The 16,975-nt window shown below is 35.8% G+C and overlaps 2 protein-coding genes across 2 annotated transcripts in view; one reads left to right on the top strand and one right to left on the bottom strand.

The window, feature by feature from the left end:
- traf3ip3 (TRAF3 interacting protein 3) overlaps positions 1–9,971 on the bottom strand; it is an 11,310-nt gene extending 1,339 nt beyond the window's left edge. The window contains exons 1-13 of the mRNA XM_030139467.1: positions 9,816–9,971; positions 8,555–9,007; positions 8,344–8,467; positions 8,141–8,258; positions 8,024–8,051; positions 7,874–7,903; positions 7,262–7,357; positions 6,532–6,603; positions 5,144–5,284; positions 3,658–3,795; positions 3,443–3,578; positions 2,078–2,223; positions 172–288 (exon numbers count right to left, since the gene is read on the bottom strand). Coding sequence (XP_029995327.1) covers positions 172–288; positions 2,078–2,223; positions 3,443–3,578; positions 3,658–3,795; positions 5,144–5,284; positions 6,532–6,603; positions 7,262–7,357; positions 7,874–7,903; positions 8,024–8,051; positions 8,141–8,258; positions 8,344–8,467; positions 8,555–8,974 — 1,566 coding nt within the window. The 5' untranslated portion in view covers positions 8,975–9,007; positions 9,816–9,971. The remainder of the gene's footprint in view (positions 1–171; positions 289–2,077; positions 2,224–3,442; positions 3,579–3,657; positions 3,796–5,143; positions 5,285–6,531; positions 6,604–7,261; positions 7,358–7,873; positions 7,904–8,023; positions 8,052–8,140; positions 8,259–8,343; positions 8,468–8,554; positions 9,008–9,815) is intronic.
- Positions 9,972–11,208: 1,237 nt separating this feature from the next.
- On the top strand, positions 11,209–16,443 carry atp5pb (ATP synthase peripheral stalk-membrane subunit b). Its single transcript, XM_030139469.1, has 7 exons — positions 11,209–11,359; positions 12,332–12,368; positions 12,450–12,595; positions 13,792–13,955; positions 14,143–14,268; positions 15,041–15,220; positions 16,183–16,443. Exons 1-7 carry the CDS (start codon positions 11,332–11,334, stop codon positions 16,258–16,260), a joined length of 759 nt encoding a protein of 252 aa, XP_029995329.1. The 5' UTR covers positions 11,209–11,331; the 3' UTR covers positions 16,261–16,443.
- Positions 16,444–16,975: the final 532 nt, after the last annotated feature.

Here is a 16,975-nt window from a genome sequence, read left to right as displayed (position 1 = left end):
CAAAGCCAAGTGGGTCCATGTGACTGAATTAACCCTTTAGGCGCCAGAGGTTTTTTTAATAGTCAATTTTGATATCGAGATTTGAAAAAGCTGTGGGTTTCATTCAGTTATGTCGTTTGACTTCTTGACTGTTTGATGACACGTTTGATGTAGATGCATGGTCCAGCTCACCGGTCTCCTGTGTCGTTGGCTCAGTTGTCGGAGTTCGTCCCTGCACTGCGACAGCCGGGCCTGACTGGACTGACACTCCTGCTCCATGACATGCAACTCTGTCTGCAGCTCCTCACACTGCACAGACACACACACACACACACACACACACCCACATACACACATACACACACACATACACACATACACACCACATAGAAAACACAAATATCAACATGTAGACGACGGACCGCCAAAACATCATCACATAACCTGAAAACTGTCATTTCATCTGTACAAAATGACATTGTCTGATAATGTTTTTCTGATGCTGGATTTTATAGGAAATGTGATAAATAAAAATGCAGATCTTATATAAAATCTATATAAAAAAACATCCGATGGTGTGTTCTTTATTCAATTTTACTAAAATGAAACTGCAATTAAAATCACAGTTAAATTCCTGATTTATAGGATTTGAACTTATTAAAACATAACTCCTGGATCATGATTGGTTAACTAGGTTCTTGTCAATACAGGATTTTTTTTTTATGCGGCATTTTTATGCAGCAAAACAAGTGACTTAAGATATAATGTATGAACTGATCTCCTAGTTTGACTGGAATTTCCCAGTTTGGGATCAATAAAGTCTGTCTGTCTGCCTGTCCATCAGTCTATCTTTCTGTCTTTCTGTCTATCTAGCTAGCGACAAATGCATTTGGACACTTGAATTTAGATGTTTCATTGCTAACGGTGGGCTGGACAAGAAAACAATAATAAAATGATATAATACACTATATAATTTTACTTTGTGATTAAAATCATTGCAAAAACATTTTTATTTTCTGATTTTGTTTACTATTTTATCTAAAATGATTAGAAAATGCTTCAGTTTGTTTTTACTTCATTTTACTCAAACTGTATATACAAATGTGTCCCCACAGACAATTTTTTTCCTACATTATAATTGATGTTCTACCCCAAGAATTCTGGAATATTTGTCAAGTTCTGGCCATAAATGATCATTTTAAACAACAGGTAACCATCAGTTTTATTTATTTCTCACTGAGGAAGTAAAAACAGCTTTTGAATATACAAGAAATATTGATTTGACATTTACTGTGATGATTATTTACAACTGACATGTACATTTTTATCATAATATTTAAAATCAACAGGAATGGGAAGTCCTTCAAGCTGTATATGTGAGTATTTTTGTCCATATAGTGTATTTTGTCTCATAGTTCTATCAAATATTTCCCTTTTTTTGTAACTATATTGTCTTATGGGGAAAACATGAGGGAAAAGATTAATTTCTGAGCCACTTGTTCATTATTGAGTGTCTACTGTAACTATTATTAACCCATAAAGACCCAGTGCTACTTTTATGGCAACTCCCAAAGGATTTTTTCAACATGATTTATCACCATTTATTATGAAATGATCCTCTGTATTTTTCAGGGAAAGTCATGCATTTCCACATATCTAATTCACTGATCATGTAGGTGTTCATAAAAGCTCAGAGTAATTTTAAGATTATTAGAATTTTTCAGCAAAAATATCTGTAACTGAATGTCAAAACAAGTGTCTAAAAACACAAATCATTGATCCAACTCCATGGGTTTTACTAGGGAATCAATGTTGTAGAAGATGACGGTGTTTCCACGTTCACTACGGAGCCTCTTAATGTCCAAATGGGTCATATCTGATGACCATGAAAAGATGACAAACTGCATTTTACACCAATTATTTACATGTATCGACAGAATTAGTGGATCAACAGGTATTAAATATTTTAGATCAGTAGATAGTTTTGGCTAATGGTGGTTGTTTGGGTCTTTACGAGTAAAGTTTTAAGCTGAATATGAAGGTGGAGTCTGTGAATGTGCCACAGCAGAGGGTGGGTGAGTTGACTTCTCGTCTTCACCTCTTTTTCTTTCAGTCGTAGTTTCTCCAGAGTGACGCGAAGCTGCTCCTCCACCTGAGTGTTTCTGTTCAGCGTCAGTCGAGGTTCTTCTTGTTCTGACGTCCGATCAGACTCCAACACGAGGTCCAGGCTTTCACTGCCGTCATCTAGGAAACACAGACTGAGATTTAATGCAGGATCAGTCTAGCCTTACGGAGTTTCTAATTTGTTACTCACAGGTATAGACAGTGACTGATAGTGGACAAGAACCCTTTGCAGATTTGGTAGAAAAATAAAGCTACCACTACTTTCATTTCAAGATTCTAAACACCTTATGTCCATTTATTATAACAGTTTTCATACGTTGATTCACTCATTTCTACTCTGTTAAATGTCAGATCTTGCCAATTGCTTGGTTTATTTGAGTTATTCCCTTTATCAGTCAGTTTAATAAACATTTTCGAATAAATAGTTGGCATTTATAACAGGCCTAAGGGACCTAATTGTATGTAAATTGTCCAATTTCCAAATATTTAGTGTATAAAACTGTTGCAAATACAAATTTTGTGGGGTAGTAACAGTAACAGATACCACATAAAGACTAGTTATATAAAAGCTACTGATGGAGAAAACTCAGGAACTCAACAGTAAAGCAGAGGCAGCAAAAGTACAGATATATATTATTAGAGTAGAAGTACAGACACTTGTGTAAAAAGAGACTGGTAAATATGATTCAATTTCTTTAGCAAAAATAGTGAAAAGAGAAAGGATATTTCCAGAGGTTGTTTCTGAGTAAAAGAGAACCAAACCTCATTATATATAAAAATATAATGTTAAGACTATTACACCATTATGCTATTCTAACTTTGAAAAAAATAACAAGACTACACTGGAAATGATAAACATTAGCTTTGTTCTGAAGTGAAAATCAGTTTTTAGTATCAGCATCTGATTAGTTCAATCTAGTTCATGTTTTTTTCATATATTTTGTTTTCACCTCATATTTTCATCTGTGATATGCACTGACGCACCATGGGATCTTCTTTTTTTCATGTTGAGTCGGTGCACGATGATAAAATATTATATGGATCATTCCTCTCAAATGCATTAAAACTATTTATCCTGTTTTAACAATGTACACAGTAAAAAGTACAAAAATGTAGAGAGTAAAAGTTAATAAATATTCAAGTAAAGAACTGATACCTATAAACTCCACTTAAGTTTTGAAGTATTTGTACTTTGTAACGCTGTAGGTAAACATTGTTTTAGTATTTGTCACCTTTATGATTTTTTAAGTATTTACAGCTGATAATGACCAAGTACAAACCCTGCATATCAGAGTGTGGCTTACTGTGAATCAAATTAAAGTATTTCTGTGTGTCTGACCTCTGAGCTGCTGAATCTCCTCTCTCAGTACGTCATTGTCCTCCTCCAGCAGACTCATGTTGTACTGCAGCTCCTTCTTCTCCTGTTTTAACAACACCACCTCCTGCTGCAGCTCCGCCTCTCTGACCCTTGACAGCTGCCAACACATGACCAACACGACCGGTCAAATGAACATATATGTGTGAGCGTCCACCTGTCCACAGCGCTGTACCTACCTCCATCTGGTCGTGCAGTTGTTGGAGTTTGTCATTCTTGTGGTTCTGGTTCTCCCGGAGCCGCCCAGAGCTCACCTTCAGCTCCTCATAGAGACTCTGCCAGCGCAAAGCCTCAGCCTGTACTGTTATCAGAGCCTCCTGAAAATAGACAAATGTGAGTCAGGATTCAACAACAACATGCATTTATTCTGTACTGGATTCAGGAGTGTCAAACATACAGCCCACGGGCCAAAACCGGCCCACCATAGGTTCCAATTCAGCCCACGGGTTGAATATACGAAGTGCAAAAATGACACTGAAGATTAACAGTCAAAGGTGTTGAACTCGTTTTAGTTCAGGGGTCACATACAGAAGAATATGATCTCACTAAAAAAAAAAATCATAATAACCTAGAGAATAAATAATGACTCCAAATTTTCTTGTTGGTTTAATGTGAAAAAGATAATATTACATTATGCCTATAAATAATTACAACTCCAAATTTTTGTCTTTGTTTTAGTGCAAAAAACCCCCATTAAATTATGAAAATATTTACATCAACAAGCTACCCTTTAATAATAAAATGTGAATAATCTGAACAATTATGAACAACCTGAAAAGTCCAGTTTTAACAATATTCTACCTGTTACTAAATGTTCTGTGCCTTTGTAGATCCAATCCATAATGTACATGTATAAATGATAAGTTGAGGCATAATATTGTTAAAATTGCGATTATTTTTCTTCAGAAATTCCTTTTTTTTCAGGTTATTCGCATCTATTTTGTTTGGATAGTTTGTAAATGTAAATATTTTCATAACTTAACGTTATTTGTTTGCACTAAAACAAACAGAAAAATATGGCGTTTCCCACATTATTTATAATCCTACTTATATGCAGTACACTTACATTCAAAATCACTTTACATTTAGTAAATTTTGATTTTATTCTTTTACATTTTTTAATGTAATGACATAACAGTTACGTGATAAATATACTGAGCCTTTTTTTTTCACTAATATTCACTAATATAACACTAATTTTGATCTACTTTTCTTGTGAAATCTATACATTACACCAAGAACATTTGATTACATTTTTGTAGCTTTAAATCTTCTCAATAATGTGTCACTTTTTGTCATATTTTTGAAAATAACTTATTTTTATTTTATTAAAGACATTAAAATTGTGTCATATTTATTACAAAAGATTAAATAGCATACTACTTGTAGTTAATAGCTGAATACTTTATTCTTTTTTCCCTCTGTTTGGAAATGCAGATCATGTTTTGTCCTTCAGATTATAAATTCAGTCCAGTAATCAGTCTAAAGTTTTCTGCATCACCTTGTCAGGTTTATTTCACATTAATGAACACTTTACTGTAAACTCAATTCATTTGGACGATTTCAAATAATTTAATTTCTTCTGCTAAAAAACAGTCAATTAGTTTCTTGTATGTAATAAACGCCAGCAGGTCAAAGAGGTGAAAGTCAAACCGAATCTCTGACCTGCAGGCTTTCGGCCCTGCTGAGGGCCTCAGTTTTCTCCTGTGTCGCCTTCTGCAGTGCGACCAGCGCCTTCTCCTCATACACCAGCTTCTGCTTCTCCATCTGCAGCACCAGTTTCTTCAATCCATCCTTTGGAAACTTCTGTGGAGACATCGACCGCACTGCTGAGTTAGACCTGCTAATTACTGGGTGAGATTCACACCAAAACCGCTGAGTCTCCATTGTCACAGCATGACGGAGTGAAAGTACAGCAGACACTGATAGAATGTGACTAAGGGTTTTTCCTCAAGTACCTACTGAACTGATTGTACTTTTGTTGAGTATTTCCATTTTATTTCATAATTAACTTCACTACAATTCACAGCAAATATTGTATTGTACTGACAGCTGAAGCCTGGCAGTTTTACTTACTTCAGTAAAGTTTTACTTCCAGAACTTCTGGAACTGAGAGCGGAGTATGAGTGTGGTAGTAGTAATAATAGATGGTTATTTCATCTGTGAAAGTAATATGCAAATTAAACCTTTTAATAGTTTAAGGCCTGGTTTTTACTGGTTACACTCTTTTACCTAAGTATATGTAAGTAAGGTGGGACCTTAACTTACAACAGATTCTTTCATATTTGCTCCTTCTATGTCATAACGGTGTGTGTGTCATCAATATAAATTATACATCTCATAAAAATGTCTTTTTAAATCAACAGTTTACAGTTTATAGTAAAATAACTTTTTAAAATACAACACTTTCTGCAAATATTAAAACATTCTTTTCCAGTAATATTTGCTTTCAGCTGTTTTACATGTGCATGAGTTGTTAATAGTTCCAATAAACAGTGGTTTTTCCTCTAAACTTATCTTCAATAAATGATTAAATCATACAGTATGCTGCTCAAAAATCAAAAAGAAAGATAGAGAGAGTTAGAGAAAAATACCAAAACCAAAAACAGGTTTGTATCAGACTTCTTTCCTTTCCCATTAACCGTGTGATGATCCTCAGATGTATCTGGTGTCTCTGTTTATAAAACTAGATATAAAGTCGTTCAAAGCTCCACCTCCAGCAGCTGTAACAGTAACCTGCTGCCATATCACTGATACTTTACTATTAATAACCTTATGATGTCATATATAATAAGATATCACTCACATGGACCAAACCAGAACATTTCCTTCAATACTTGCTGCTAATACTTATGTTCTTTTACTTAAGTGAGATTTTTCCTGCAGGGCTTTAACTTATAACAGTATTTTTACTTTTGCTGCCTTAGTTTTTAAGAAAAGATTCTTTCTCGTATGAAAGCAGGAGCAGTTCTGTCGAAAAGGGCAAAATGCTTCATAAGCCAAACCCTGAAACCTCCTCAGTGGTTGTTATTGTATCCACAGCTGCCTCTTACCTGCAGACAGACTTGCAGCTGCGCCTCCAGAGCCTTGATCTTGTTTTTCAGTAAGTCTTCACTGCAGCGAGCCTGTGTGGGTTTGAAAGGAAATGACTGACTGTCACTTTGTAACCTGCAGATGGAAACTTAATAACTGTTGTACCCAAATCTGTGACACTGAACAGCTCTAACTTTCCTGTGCTCACTGGTGCAGAGGGAACTTACAGCATCAGTGAGCACCAAGAAACATCACATTATGTGCACATCCTGTGATACTATAAAGCATGAAAATAATCTAATTTACCAGATGATGACATACCTTTTCAAAGATGAAAAGCATAAATAAATTAAACTAAATATACTTTAAGATGTTTTTCTGGAAAATAAGTGATAAGAGGAAATAAATAAGAAAACTGCTATTTCATTTCATTCATTCATTAGAAGCTGCTGAAAGAGTGTTAGATAGAAGCCAAAGCATCTCTTATGTCTACTGCCTGTCACACCCTTCCTGTACAAGAATGACAGCTAGCACTCCTCTATGTGTTATAGGCTGCAGAGCGGAAGCAGGAAGCTCCAAACCACAGACTGCATAGGTCTTCCTGACACAGCGGCACTTATAAACAAACTGTGACATTTTACATCTTCAGAACCACAATCCAATTAACAGCAACGGCATGACCTTATAAAAGGAGAAATATGCATTTGGTATTTTGGAAAGTGTAAGTCAGGAGTGATCGACTTTACTTACAGTCCATATTTTGTTGGAAGAGTTCAAGAGGTTTGTTGTGCTCTCCTGCAGAGCTGCAAGCTTCTTCTTCACAGCCTCCTCTCTCCACAGAGCCTCCTGATACAAAAACATGCGCAAAAATTACACATCTTTCTGTCTATCTAGAAGAAAGCCCTATTTCAAAACCCAGAGTAGGTTATGGTATGACTATTTCTAACCCCATCTTCAAAATGTTTAAATCTTTAGTAATATATCATACTTTGTTTGATGAAAATACTCATAACATGTGAAAAAACTAGTACCTAAAACTGTAAAACATATGTAGTAATATAAGAAAGGCAATAAACACCTCAAAAATGTAGAATTCAAGTGTCAGCTGTAGTATAAGTTTCATTAAACTGTTCAGATAAACTATACTTAACAGTGTGAACGATTAAATATATTTACTTGTTTTATATCACTCATGATGAAAAATATTACAGGTGTCTTACAGTCACAGTAGACCTGAGAGGGGACATATTTTAATGCTTTTAAATCAGATTTTTAATTAATAATAAACAGAAATCTACAGGTAAATAGTCTCTCTAATTTAAGAGCATTTAGCTGAGGAGGAACGTCAATGAGTTGTGTTACCTGCAAGTAGTCGGCTAACTGATGGACATCCTAATATGTGAGAGAAGAAACAAAAATGAAGTTTAATGTGACAAATATTACAATAAACACTGTCTCCTTCTTATTAATGAACCTCCAGGAAATTTAATAAAGCACCAAAATGAAACTCACTGATTCCTTGATAGTGACAAACCCAGATCTGCAGGGAAATAAATTACAAAATTAAAGGTTATATAACACTGATAGTGGTGAATAGGAAGTGATGTAATGAGTGAAAGTTGGACTCACTCCGTCTGCACACTAGCCTCTCGCTGAGCCTTTGTGTGGAGAATGTTTTCATTTTTCTGGGTGAGTCTTTGGTGAATCCTCTCAGTTTGGATTGTTGTTTTGACGCTTGTCTTTTGAGCTTCGAAAGAGAAAAACAACAGATTTAGTCAAAGAAAAAGAAATATCCTTAGCACAAAATGTTCCTCACCTGTTGAGATAGTTACCATTCACTCTGTTGTCTCTTTTGCTTTTCATCCTGTGCAGGTTTGTGTCTGGTTTAGAGGTGGGTGTTAGCCTCTGGCCTTTCTCCTCATTTGTCAGTGTTACCTGCTCTGACCACATTGCAGCCTGAGGAGAGTAAACAGAAAAGACAGAGATGAAGCTGGAAAATTCATCTAAAATGAGAACTGAGAAATGACAATTATGTATTCATACCCATGTGCTGGTGCTCGGAACTTCACTCATGCTGCTGTTTGGTGTTAAAATCATGACTGGATGTCCGTTAGCAGTGGGACTGCTTTGGAAATTTGTATGCAGTGTCTCTGACTTGCTGACTGAAGTGTGATGTTTCATTGAAAATGTCCTTGGTGTAGCTTTTTTTCTTTTTTCTCTCTTTGCAGACTTTGAACCACACAGGTCTGGGCTCACAGATCTCCTTCTCAGAAACTCCTGTTGTCTCTTTTCTTTAAGATTATTCTTTATCAGTTTTGTGTCGAATTCTCTCGTGGGACTCCGGCATGAAGTCACGTTGTTGCGTCCTCGAAGGTGTTCGTGTTTCTCGGCTCTGATCTCTGCTTTTTCTTCAAAGTTTGTCACTGGGGAGAGAAGTGTTTCACTGACAGCCAGGGCGTCCATGGCAGCTCCTCTGGCTGTTACAGTGTCGCAAATCTAAAAAGAAAATATCAAAACATAGATGCAACTATTTATGATAAAACATCTGCACAAAAGGAAGAGAAATGTGACATTTTCTTTTTCAATATTTTATGTTTTTTTATGACGGTATTGTTAGTGACATTTCAGAGTAACATGTAAAAATAGTTAATTTCTTCTTCATGTCATGTTTAGATGTTTGCGAAGAGCTATCACGCCTATATATTAGAACTATACTAGTCTGCAAATTTTCTTTTTCACATCTTTTTTCAGCACCCAGTATATTGGATCACACAGATGCTCATGTCTTTTTTCTTAACTCCCTTATTCACTTCTATATTCACAGAAAACACTAAAAACATTTTAAGTATGGCATCTGTTTGGAGTTAGTTTTTCCCCAAATAATGACATGATGCTGAGACTGAACAGAAAAAGGAATAAATATTGATCTGTGTCACCAGGATAGTCTTTAAAAGTGAGATTAAAGTAAAGTCAGATGCAGAACATCAAAAGAGTGGCGTGTAGGTCCATTCAGGTAGAAGCACCTGCCGTAATAGTTAGAGTTATAGAGTAGTAATAGTGGCTGTAAGTAATAGTAGTCATAGTTAAAGCATTAGTAATACTTGTATTAAGAGTGTAGGTGATGGTGGATGTTGCAGTAGTTGCTATATTTTTGGTAAAAACCTTCTTTAACACAGAATACCGGGGTTATCAAACACAGGCCAGGCCCTGCCGCTTTTCCTTGAAGCTGTGGAGGGAAATGTGCAAGAGTATGAAGAGACAAATGTAGCTGAAAAAAGCAGAATAAAACACAGACAGGGCTTACCTACTACTCCATCTCTGAGTTGCAAGTACTTCATGGGTGGTTAAATATGCCTTCCATTTTGTCACTCTTCTGAAATAGTGTCCACAGGTTTTTGTCTGTGTTTCACATGTAGCTGTTTCTGTTGAGCGTAATTTTACAGGAAGTGAAGAGAACCACAGCGTCATATGTTCCTCTATCTCAGCAGCCACTCGCACCGAGCTGATGCCACGCACGGGTGGGCCCCAAGATTACAGACATACACAACCAATTCCCCCTGTGTGCAGTCATTACAGGGAGAGCCAGCTCTGCAGTTTGTGGCTGCCTTTTGGAAATTTTCCTTTAAAAAAAAAAAAAAAAAAAAAAGAAGCAGTTTTGGTTTTTATCAATTTCTATAGGAGGTATAAGTGACTCCACAGAGGACTGGCAGCTTCATCTTTTACTTATTGTGTGTATTTCTGTTTGTCTATATGTGTGTTTTTTGCAGAAAGTTGATACAACTATGAATTTAAAGACTAGACAGATAATGTGAATGGAAAACAGAGAGCTTGCAAATGTTTTAAAGTCATATTTAGGATTTAAATGAGCTACATTATGTATAGTAGGTTATACAGATTTGGTGCCATTCATGGAAAGGATTTAATGTTAATTATGAAAGTGAAAACCTGCTGTAAAAACCAGTGTATACATGCACATCCTCCTCATCTCCTTTATGTGAAGCACTTTGTAACATGTTGTTTTAAAAAGTGCTATATAAATAAAGCTTTACTTACTTACATCTCTGATTCTAACAGTTCCAACAGTGAAAAAGGCCTCAGAATGGTATATTTATTAATTAACACATTTTGTCCTGTAAAAAATAAACAGAAACACATGCCCATCTATTTTGTCCAGATGGCTGTTAAATTTTCGGTCTCTGGAAAGATTTCGTGAAGTAATAAAAAGACTGTGGAGTTTTTGTTTTTCTAAGCTTTAGAAATCAATAAATTAGACTTTATACATGTTTATTTCAGATCATTTCTCATATTTCTAGTAATAGTCTCTATACAAAGTATCATAGTGCTATATGTTCTGAAATTTACAATTTAAATGCAAAAATATTCTCAATATTGCACGAATTTTGTTTTATATATAGGCAGATATTTATACTTGTTTACTAACCTTGACACACATTTATAAACATTTCTGTAGGTTAAATGCGTGACAAAATTTATAAAATGGGTAACAAAATGAATACAAGCAATCCTGTATACAAGCACCGTGCATAGTCCTCAAATTTATATCCTTAAGTTACCCCATTTAAGTGAAATATCTCCATGAGTGATCTTATCAAACTTCACAGTCAGGTCAGGGTCAAATGTGCAGCAGCGCCATTTAGCGGCCACTTCCGTATCAGCACGTTAACATCGCACTATAGTCTCGCGTTGTTTCGGCAGGATCTCTCGTGTATCCGCCATCCTTGTGGCTCTTTGCAGAAGGGCACGAAGAGGCCGAAACAAGGTGCCCGGTGTGTGAAGAACTAGGCACTTCATCTTTCAACATGTTGTCCAGGATCATTTTCATCCCAGGTATGTACTCATGCAGCTTTGGAGGACGTTGATAGAATCATTGAGCTGTGGTTTGCTCAAAATGTCAAGCAGGTGATGTGAAAGGTTTAAAGTGAAGCTGAAGGGTAAAGTGAAGGCCGCACTTTGAATGAGAGATATGCTAATGCTAGTTATAGCAAGCTAATTCAAGACAAGCTGGGTTATGGACTGTTATTGAAAAGAAATTTGTGCCGCAAATATGTAGGTTTTCCTTTGGTTGGGAAAGCATTGCTCTATTAATGGTAGACTCTATTCACAAGTCAGTGTGCTAGATAGAAGGATAATGTTAGCAAGTGCAAGCTACATAAGCTAACGTTAGCTCTACACGCCTGCAAATGTCACCTTATTGACAGACAGTGTCCGTCGGATTTTATGTATTTCATTGCTCTTGTAATGGGACATTTCGTTATTTAACATGCAAGTCCATCTAACTACAATCTGTTTAATGACAGTGTCTATGTTAGTTAGGTGACTGTGTGTGTCAAAGTCATCAGACCATTATTCGATATATAATTGAGTCGTAGTAAATTTAGGTCTAGTTTGAAACCCTAGGTTTGCATACAATCCTCCTGATACCTGATAAGAGTAGTTTTTCTGTGATAGTGTTTTTTACAGATGTTTTGCATCCTAGAATTGATGGAAACACTCAAGTTTAATGATATACAGCTGTACATCTGCAATGCAAGTTGAAAGTTGAACGCTATTTATATAGGCTAATATGTGAAAGTTTATTTTCAGTCATTAGTGAATAAGTTTAGGTTTGAACTGTCAAAAATAAAACTACTAGAAGAGATCACTTTTCTCTAGGACCTTGCAGTTACATTTAATATATTTTTAAATGTAATTTAATTTATTGATAATTTTAACAAATCAGTGACTGATAGATTAAACTAAAGAACATACTTGTGTTTAGCTGCACATATTTCTATCTCATGTTTGTTCTGTCACTTACAGCCAATGTCCTGAAAGGCAGTGGCCCCCTTGGAGCTGGGTAGGTGTCTGACAATTAATGTTGATCAACATTTCTTCCCCTGGTCAGCAAACCATTAGCTAACAGTATTTTTGCTTACAGTCTGGTCCAGGCGTCCCGCTCCCTGCACACATCATCCCAGAATCTGGCCCCTGTTCCCCCTCTGCCAGAGAAAGGAGGCAAAGTCCGTCATGGCATCTTCCCAGAGGAGTTGTTCCAGCTCCTGTACCCCAAAACTGGAGTCACAGGTCAGAAGGCTGTACCAGGAGCAAGAATACAAGTGTTCAATTAGAAACTATACCTCAAGAGTGGACATTTTATCATCATAAATAATTATTTTAGATTATTTATGCAGATTAAAAGATGCAAGAATAAAATATTTACTCATTATTGTAATTAAGAGTGGTATCCTAGATATATCTAATATATTTTTGAACTAACATGAAGTAAAAAAAAAAAAAAAAAAAAAAGATTTGCTCTGTCGTATCAGCCTTATTGATATTTAACACTGTTTGACAAAAAAATAACCTGAGGTAGGCTGGATTATCTCAGCCTCAGAACATGATGGATCTTTAGTTGTTACATAATCTACTTTTCAGAGAGACTGCACAGTTATTAAAACCATACATAACAATGTTGCTAGAAATAATAATGAAAAATCATTTTAAGTCTTTCATCTGTGGGTTTGACCTCTGAACTCTACCATCCAGTGAGTCTGATTTACACTGATGTAAAGTTATATTAGCATCTAAAAACATTTTTGAGTCATGTACTTGATTAATGGGTAAACTGCTGATGTATGTACAGGAAAATGTGACAAGTGTTTACTTCATGTAGATATTGTTAATGTCCTCTTGTGACCCAGCAACATAAAGAGTTTTACAGCTTTACTTAAAAAACAAAAAAACAAAACACTGTCTGCTGCAAAGTACAAAACTGATAGTTTTGTACTGTAAGATAATCATATAAACTCAGTCTCAGAAGAATATTGTAATGATGTTGGACCAAAATGATGCAAAATACAGTCTTTTGTCAAATAACGACAAAAGACCATCACACACAACCTAAGCCTCCAGAACCAGATAAAACTTAAGTTTCTTTATAAGGGGTGAGAAAATGTATGCATCGTGATTCTACCTCAAACATATTTTATATGATATTTTGGCCGAATGACGCAGCCCTAACTTGATGGTGAGATAGCGTTGCAGCTATTTCTAAAAATCAGTGTTATTGGTTACCTTATTTCTGTAAAATATTAGAATTGTGTTTTAAAATTAATTTTAAATGAATTATAATGTAATTTTTTTTGCTAGCATGTTTTTGCAGTCCTAAGATGCATGTTTTAAATTTCTACCAAATATTATATTAACTGTTTTTGTTCTGTTATCCCTCTGTGCCATTATTGCCTCCATTTTTGAGGATTTGAAACCTTTCTGTTCATTAGGGCCCTACATGTTGGGTACTGGCCTCCTCACCTACTTGCTTTCCAAGGAAATCTACGTCATCAACCATGAGACCTTCGCCGCTCTCTCCATTGGTGCTGCCATCATCTATGGTGTGAAGAAATTTGGTCCAAGTGTAGCAGCTTTTGCTGACAAATTGAATGAGGTGGGCTGGTTTATGGCTTCATCTTTATTCTTTGTGTGATCTGACAGATTGGAGTTTGTTGATGCTCTTCCTGTTACCTTCTGTGAACAGTTCAGAGATGTGGACATATTAGTCAGAAGTTGTTTATTTTTTTTGTCCATCATCCACTTAAATAACCTTTAATTTTGCTCTTTGTGTGTTTCTGCAGGAGAAAGTGGCCAAGGCTCAGGAGGTGAAGGACGTGGCCATGACCAGTCTGGCTGAGGCCATCGAGGATGAGAAGAAGGAGCAGTGGAGAGTTGAGGGAAGAGGAATGCTCTTTGATGCTAAGAGAGTAAGTAATAAGCAGTAACATAAGTTTTATTTCACGGTATCTTCACTTTTCATAATGGAGCGATTTATAGTTACGCTAGAAGGAACTTGAAAATCTGGATTCAGTTTAGAATGATCAGAAGTTGACAAATAAGAAGTGGTTTTATCGTCCTCTGCTGGTTTCACAGAAAACTGCAACAACATAACAGACTACAAAGAAACTGCTTTGATCATTTTAAATAGGGTGGGGATATAGAAATATGTTACTAAAATGAATAAATAGAATACAAATGGTGTTAAATATAAACTTATAAAGTGTAAATAGTCATTTCTTATTGAGCTGGGATTATTATTCATTTAAAGTGGATGTTTCATTGTCCTTTTGAATGCTGATATCTACTGTATCTCCACCAAGTTGTTCATGTCACTTAAATTTTCAAAATATTGTCTGTAAATTGAACCTACTTAGACTGTGTCAAATGGAAAATGTCTGTTCACTCTTGCAGTTAAAGGGCTGACATCAGTTTAGTAGTGTACTTTATTATGTGTTTAGTAGTGTGTGTTATTATGTGTTTAGTAGTGTGCTTTATTATGATGCTCCAGTAGCTTTAGTTTTTCATGCACCATCCAATCTGTTTAATGTGGGAGTCACTGTAATTATTGTATTGACAGAATCCTATAATCTGATAGTGAATACATTTCATCTGTTGTGTGTGGAGGAGGAAATGCATGTACACTTTGAACATCCTTTAACTCATTTCACTCTCATTCTCTGAATTCCACTTCTCTCTCAGAACAACGTGAACATGCTGTTGGAGACCAACTACAGAGAGAGGCTACACATGGTAACAAATGAGGTGAAGAGGCGCTTGGATTACCAGATAGCCCTGCAGGACCTCCACCTCAGGATGGAGCAGGAACACATGGTCAACTGGGTGGAGAAGAGCGTCATCAGCAGCATCACGCCTCAGCAGGTCAGTAAATATGTCCAAAAGCTCCAACTGACGGATATTGTCCTGAGATTCATAAGTAATTGTCATTTTCTAAATGGATTGTGTAACATCAGGATTTTCATAAGTTATAAGGTTAAAATCCAACTATCTGAATTATAAATGTGTCATTTTAAAGAAGCTTCATTAATTCTGGACTCATTTCTTAATTTTTTTTTTGGTTAAAAAATTTGATGACCCTGCTGTAACAAATGAAAATGATATTCATAATGATATAAATTCAACAATGAATGTCACCACTAATATTAATTGTTTATTCCCATTTCTCAGTTCACATCCAGTTAGTGTTTTTAGGATGGAAAAAAAGCTACTTCCAGAAGTAATAAGTTAAAATAGTTTTTTACTTGGATTTAATATGTAAGTGCAGTGAGTTCTGACTTGAACGGTGCAGATTTGAAGTCTTGAGCTCTCAAATGAGTTATTTCTGCCTATAAAAGGTCACAGGGAGACAGAAAATAAATAATAAAATGAATAAACCATTAAAAGAAAACACATCACCCATCTGTGGCATCAGAGGCCATACTCCTGAACTTTCCTTCATGTCATTCATTTCATTTGCCTTTTTATTTCTATTGTAGAAATTAAAAAGTTCTTACATTGAACAAAAAAGGTTTTAAATGAAAGTTGTTGAAATTTATGAAAATGTAATGAATCTTTAAGTTTAGTTCATTTAAATGTGGCTGTTTAAATTAATTTCTTGAAAAAACAGCTTGTTCATACTGTATTATTGTGTATGTTTGTTGATGTATGTCACCTTTGATATGAAGACACATTTTATTACATCCTTGTACATATTTGTTATTGCACATGGGAGACATGTAAATTATATTTCAGTGGTGCATGAAACCTCTTGAAAACCTGCGTACTTATCTTTTTCCTTTATAAGAAATGGCCATATTTTTGTGTCTTTTTTTTTTCCTCCCCAGGAGAAAGAAAGCATCGCTAAGTGCATCACAGACCTGAAGGCTCTGGCTAAGGCCACTCAGGCCAAAGCGACCGCTTAATCCGTGACGTCTTCAGAGAAGGCTGTTCTAGTTTCCAACCCATTGACCTGAGAGGAGACGCCCACTTTTCTTTACAGAATAAACTATTCCCTCTTTAAAGATGTCTCTGTCAATATTATGGGTGTGTACAGTATTTACACGTCAGCTGATGGTAAAATAAATGGTTCTCTTATTCACACACTATCTGTTGTGGTTTGTTTTTTTGTTTGTTTAAATTATCTGGTCAGTGTTGCTCAATGTTTATATGATATTTATGTGTGACGTTAAACTCTTATCCTTTTATAGCCACTATATATATTGCATTTAAGGTTGGTAATTGCATAAGGGCATTTTGTGGAGTTCTTTAGAGACCTTTGGTCTTCCTTATGGAGATACTGCAGAGCTTTCCTCAACCTTTGGACTGGTAATGAACCAGACCTCCAATACTTAATCCTTAAATGACAAATCAGGCCAACCCTCATCATCGTCACTCCTGAAGAATCACCGCACTTTGAACCTGCTGCTTCGTAACAGGAAGGAAAGGAGATTTTATCCTGAGAGCTGTGAGGGGCTGGTTCATGGTTATGTCTGCTGTTGAGAGAAAATCTGTATGAAACTGGAATAATGACACTGAAGCAGAGCTGATGCTGACGGGTAAGACCAGACACAAACGGTCAGGATGATGGGATCAGATATTCTACTTCAGGCTCCAAAGGAGGCGTCATAACTCATTAAC

The sequence above is a fragment of the Sphaeramia orbicularis genome, chromosome 7 (assembly GCF_902148855.1).
Source record: "Sphaeramia orbicularis chromosome 7, fSphaOr1.1, whole genome shotgun sequence".
Lineage (NCBI taxonomy): Eukaryota > Metazoa > Chordata > Actinopteri > Kurtiformes > Apogonidae > Sphaeramia > Sphaeramia orbicularis.
Note: the sequence above shows the minus strand (reverse complement) of the source record. Positions and strands in the feature narration are given on the sequence as shown.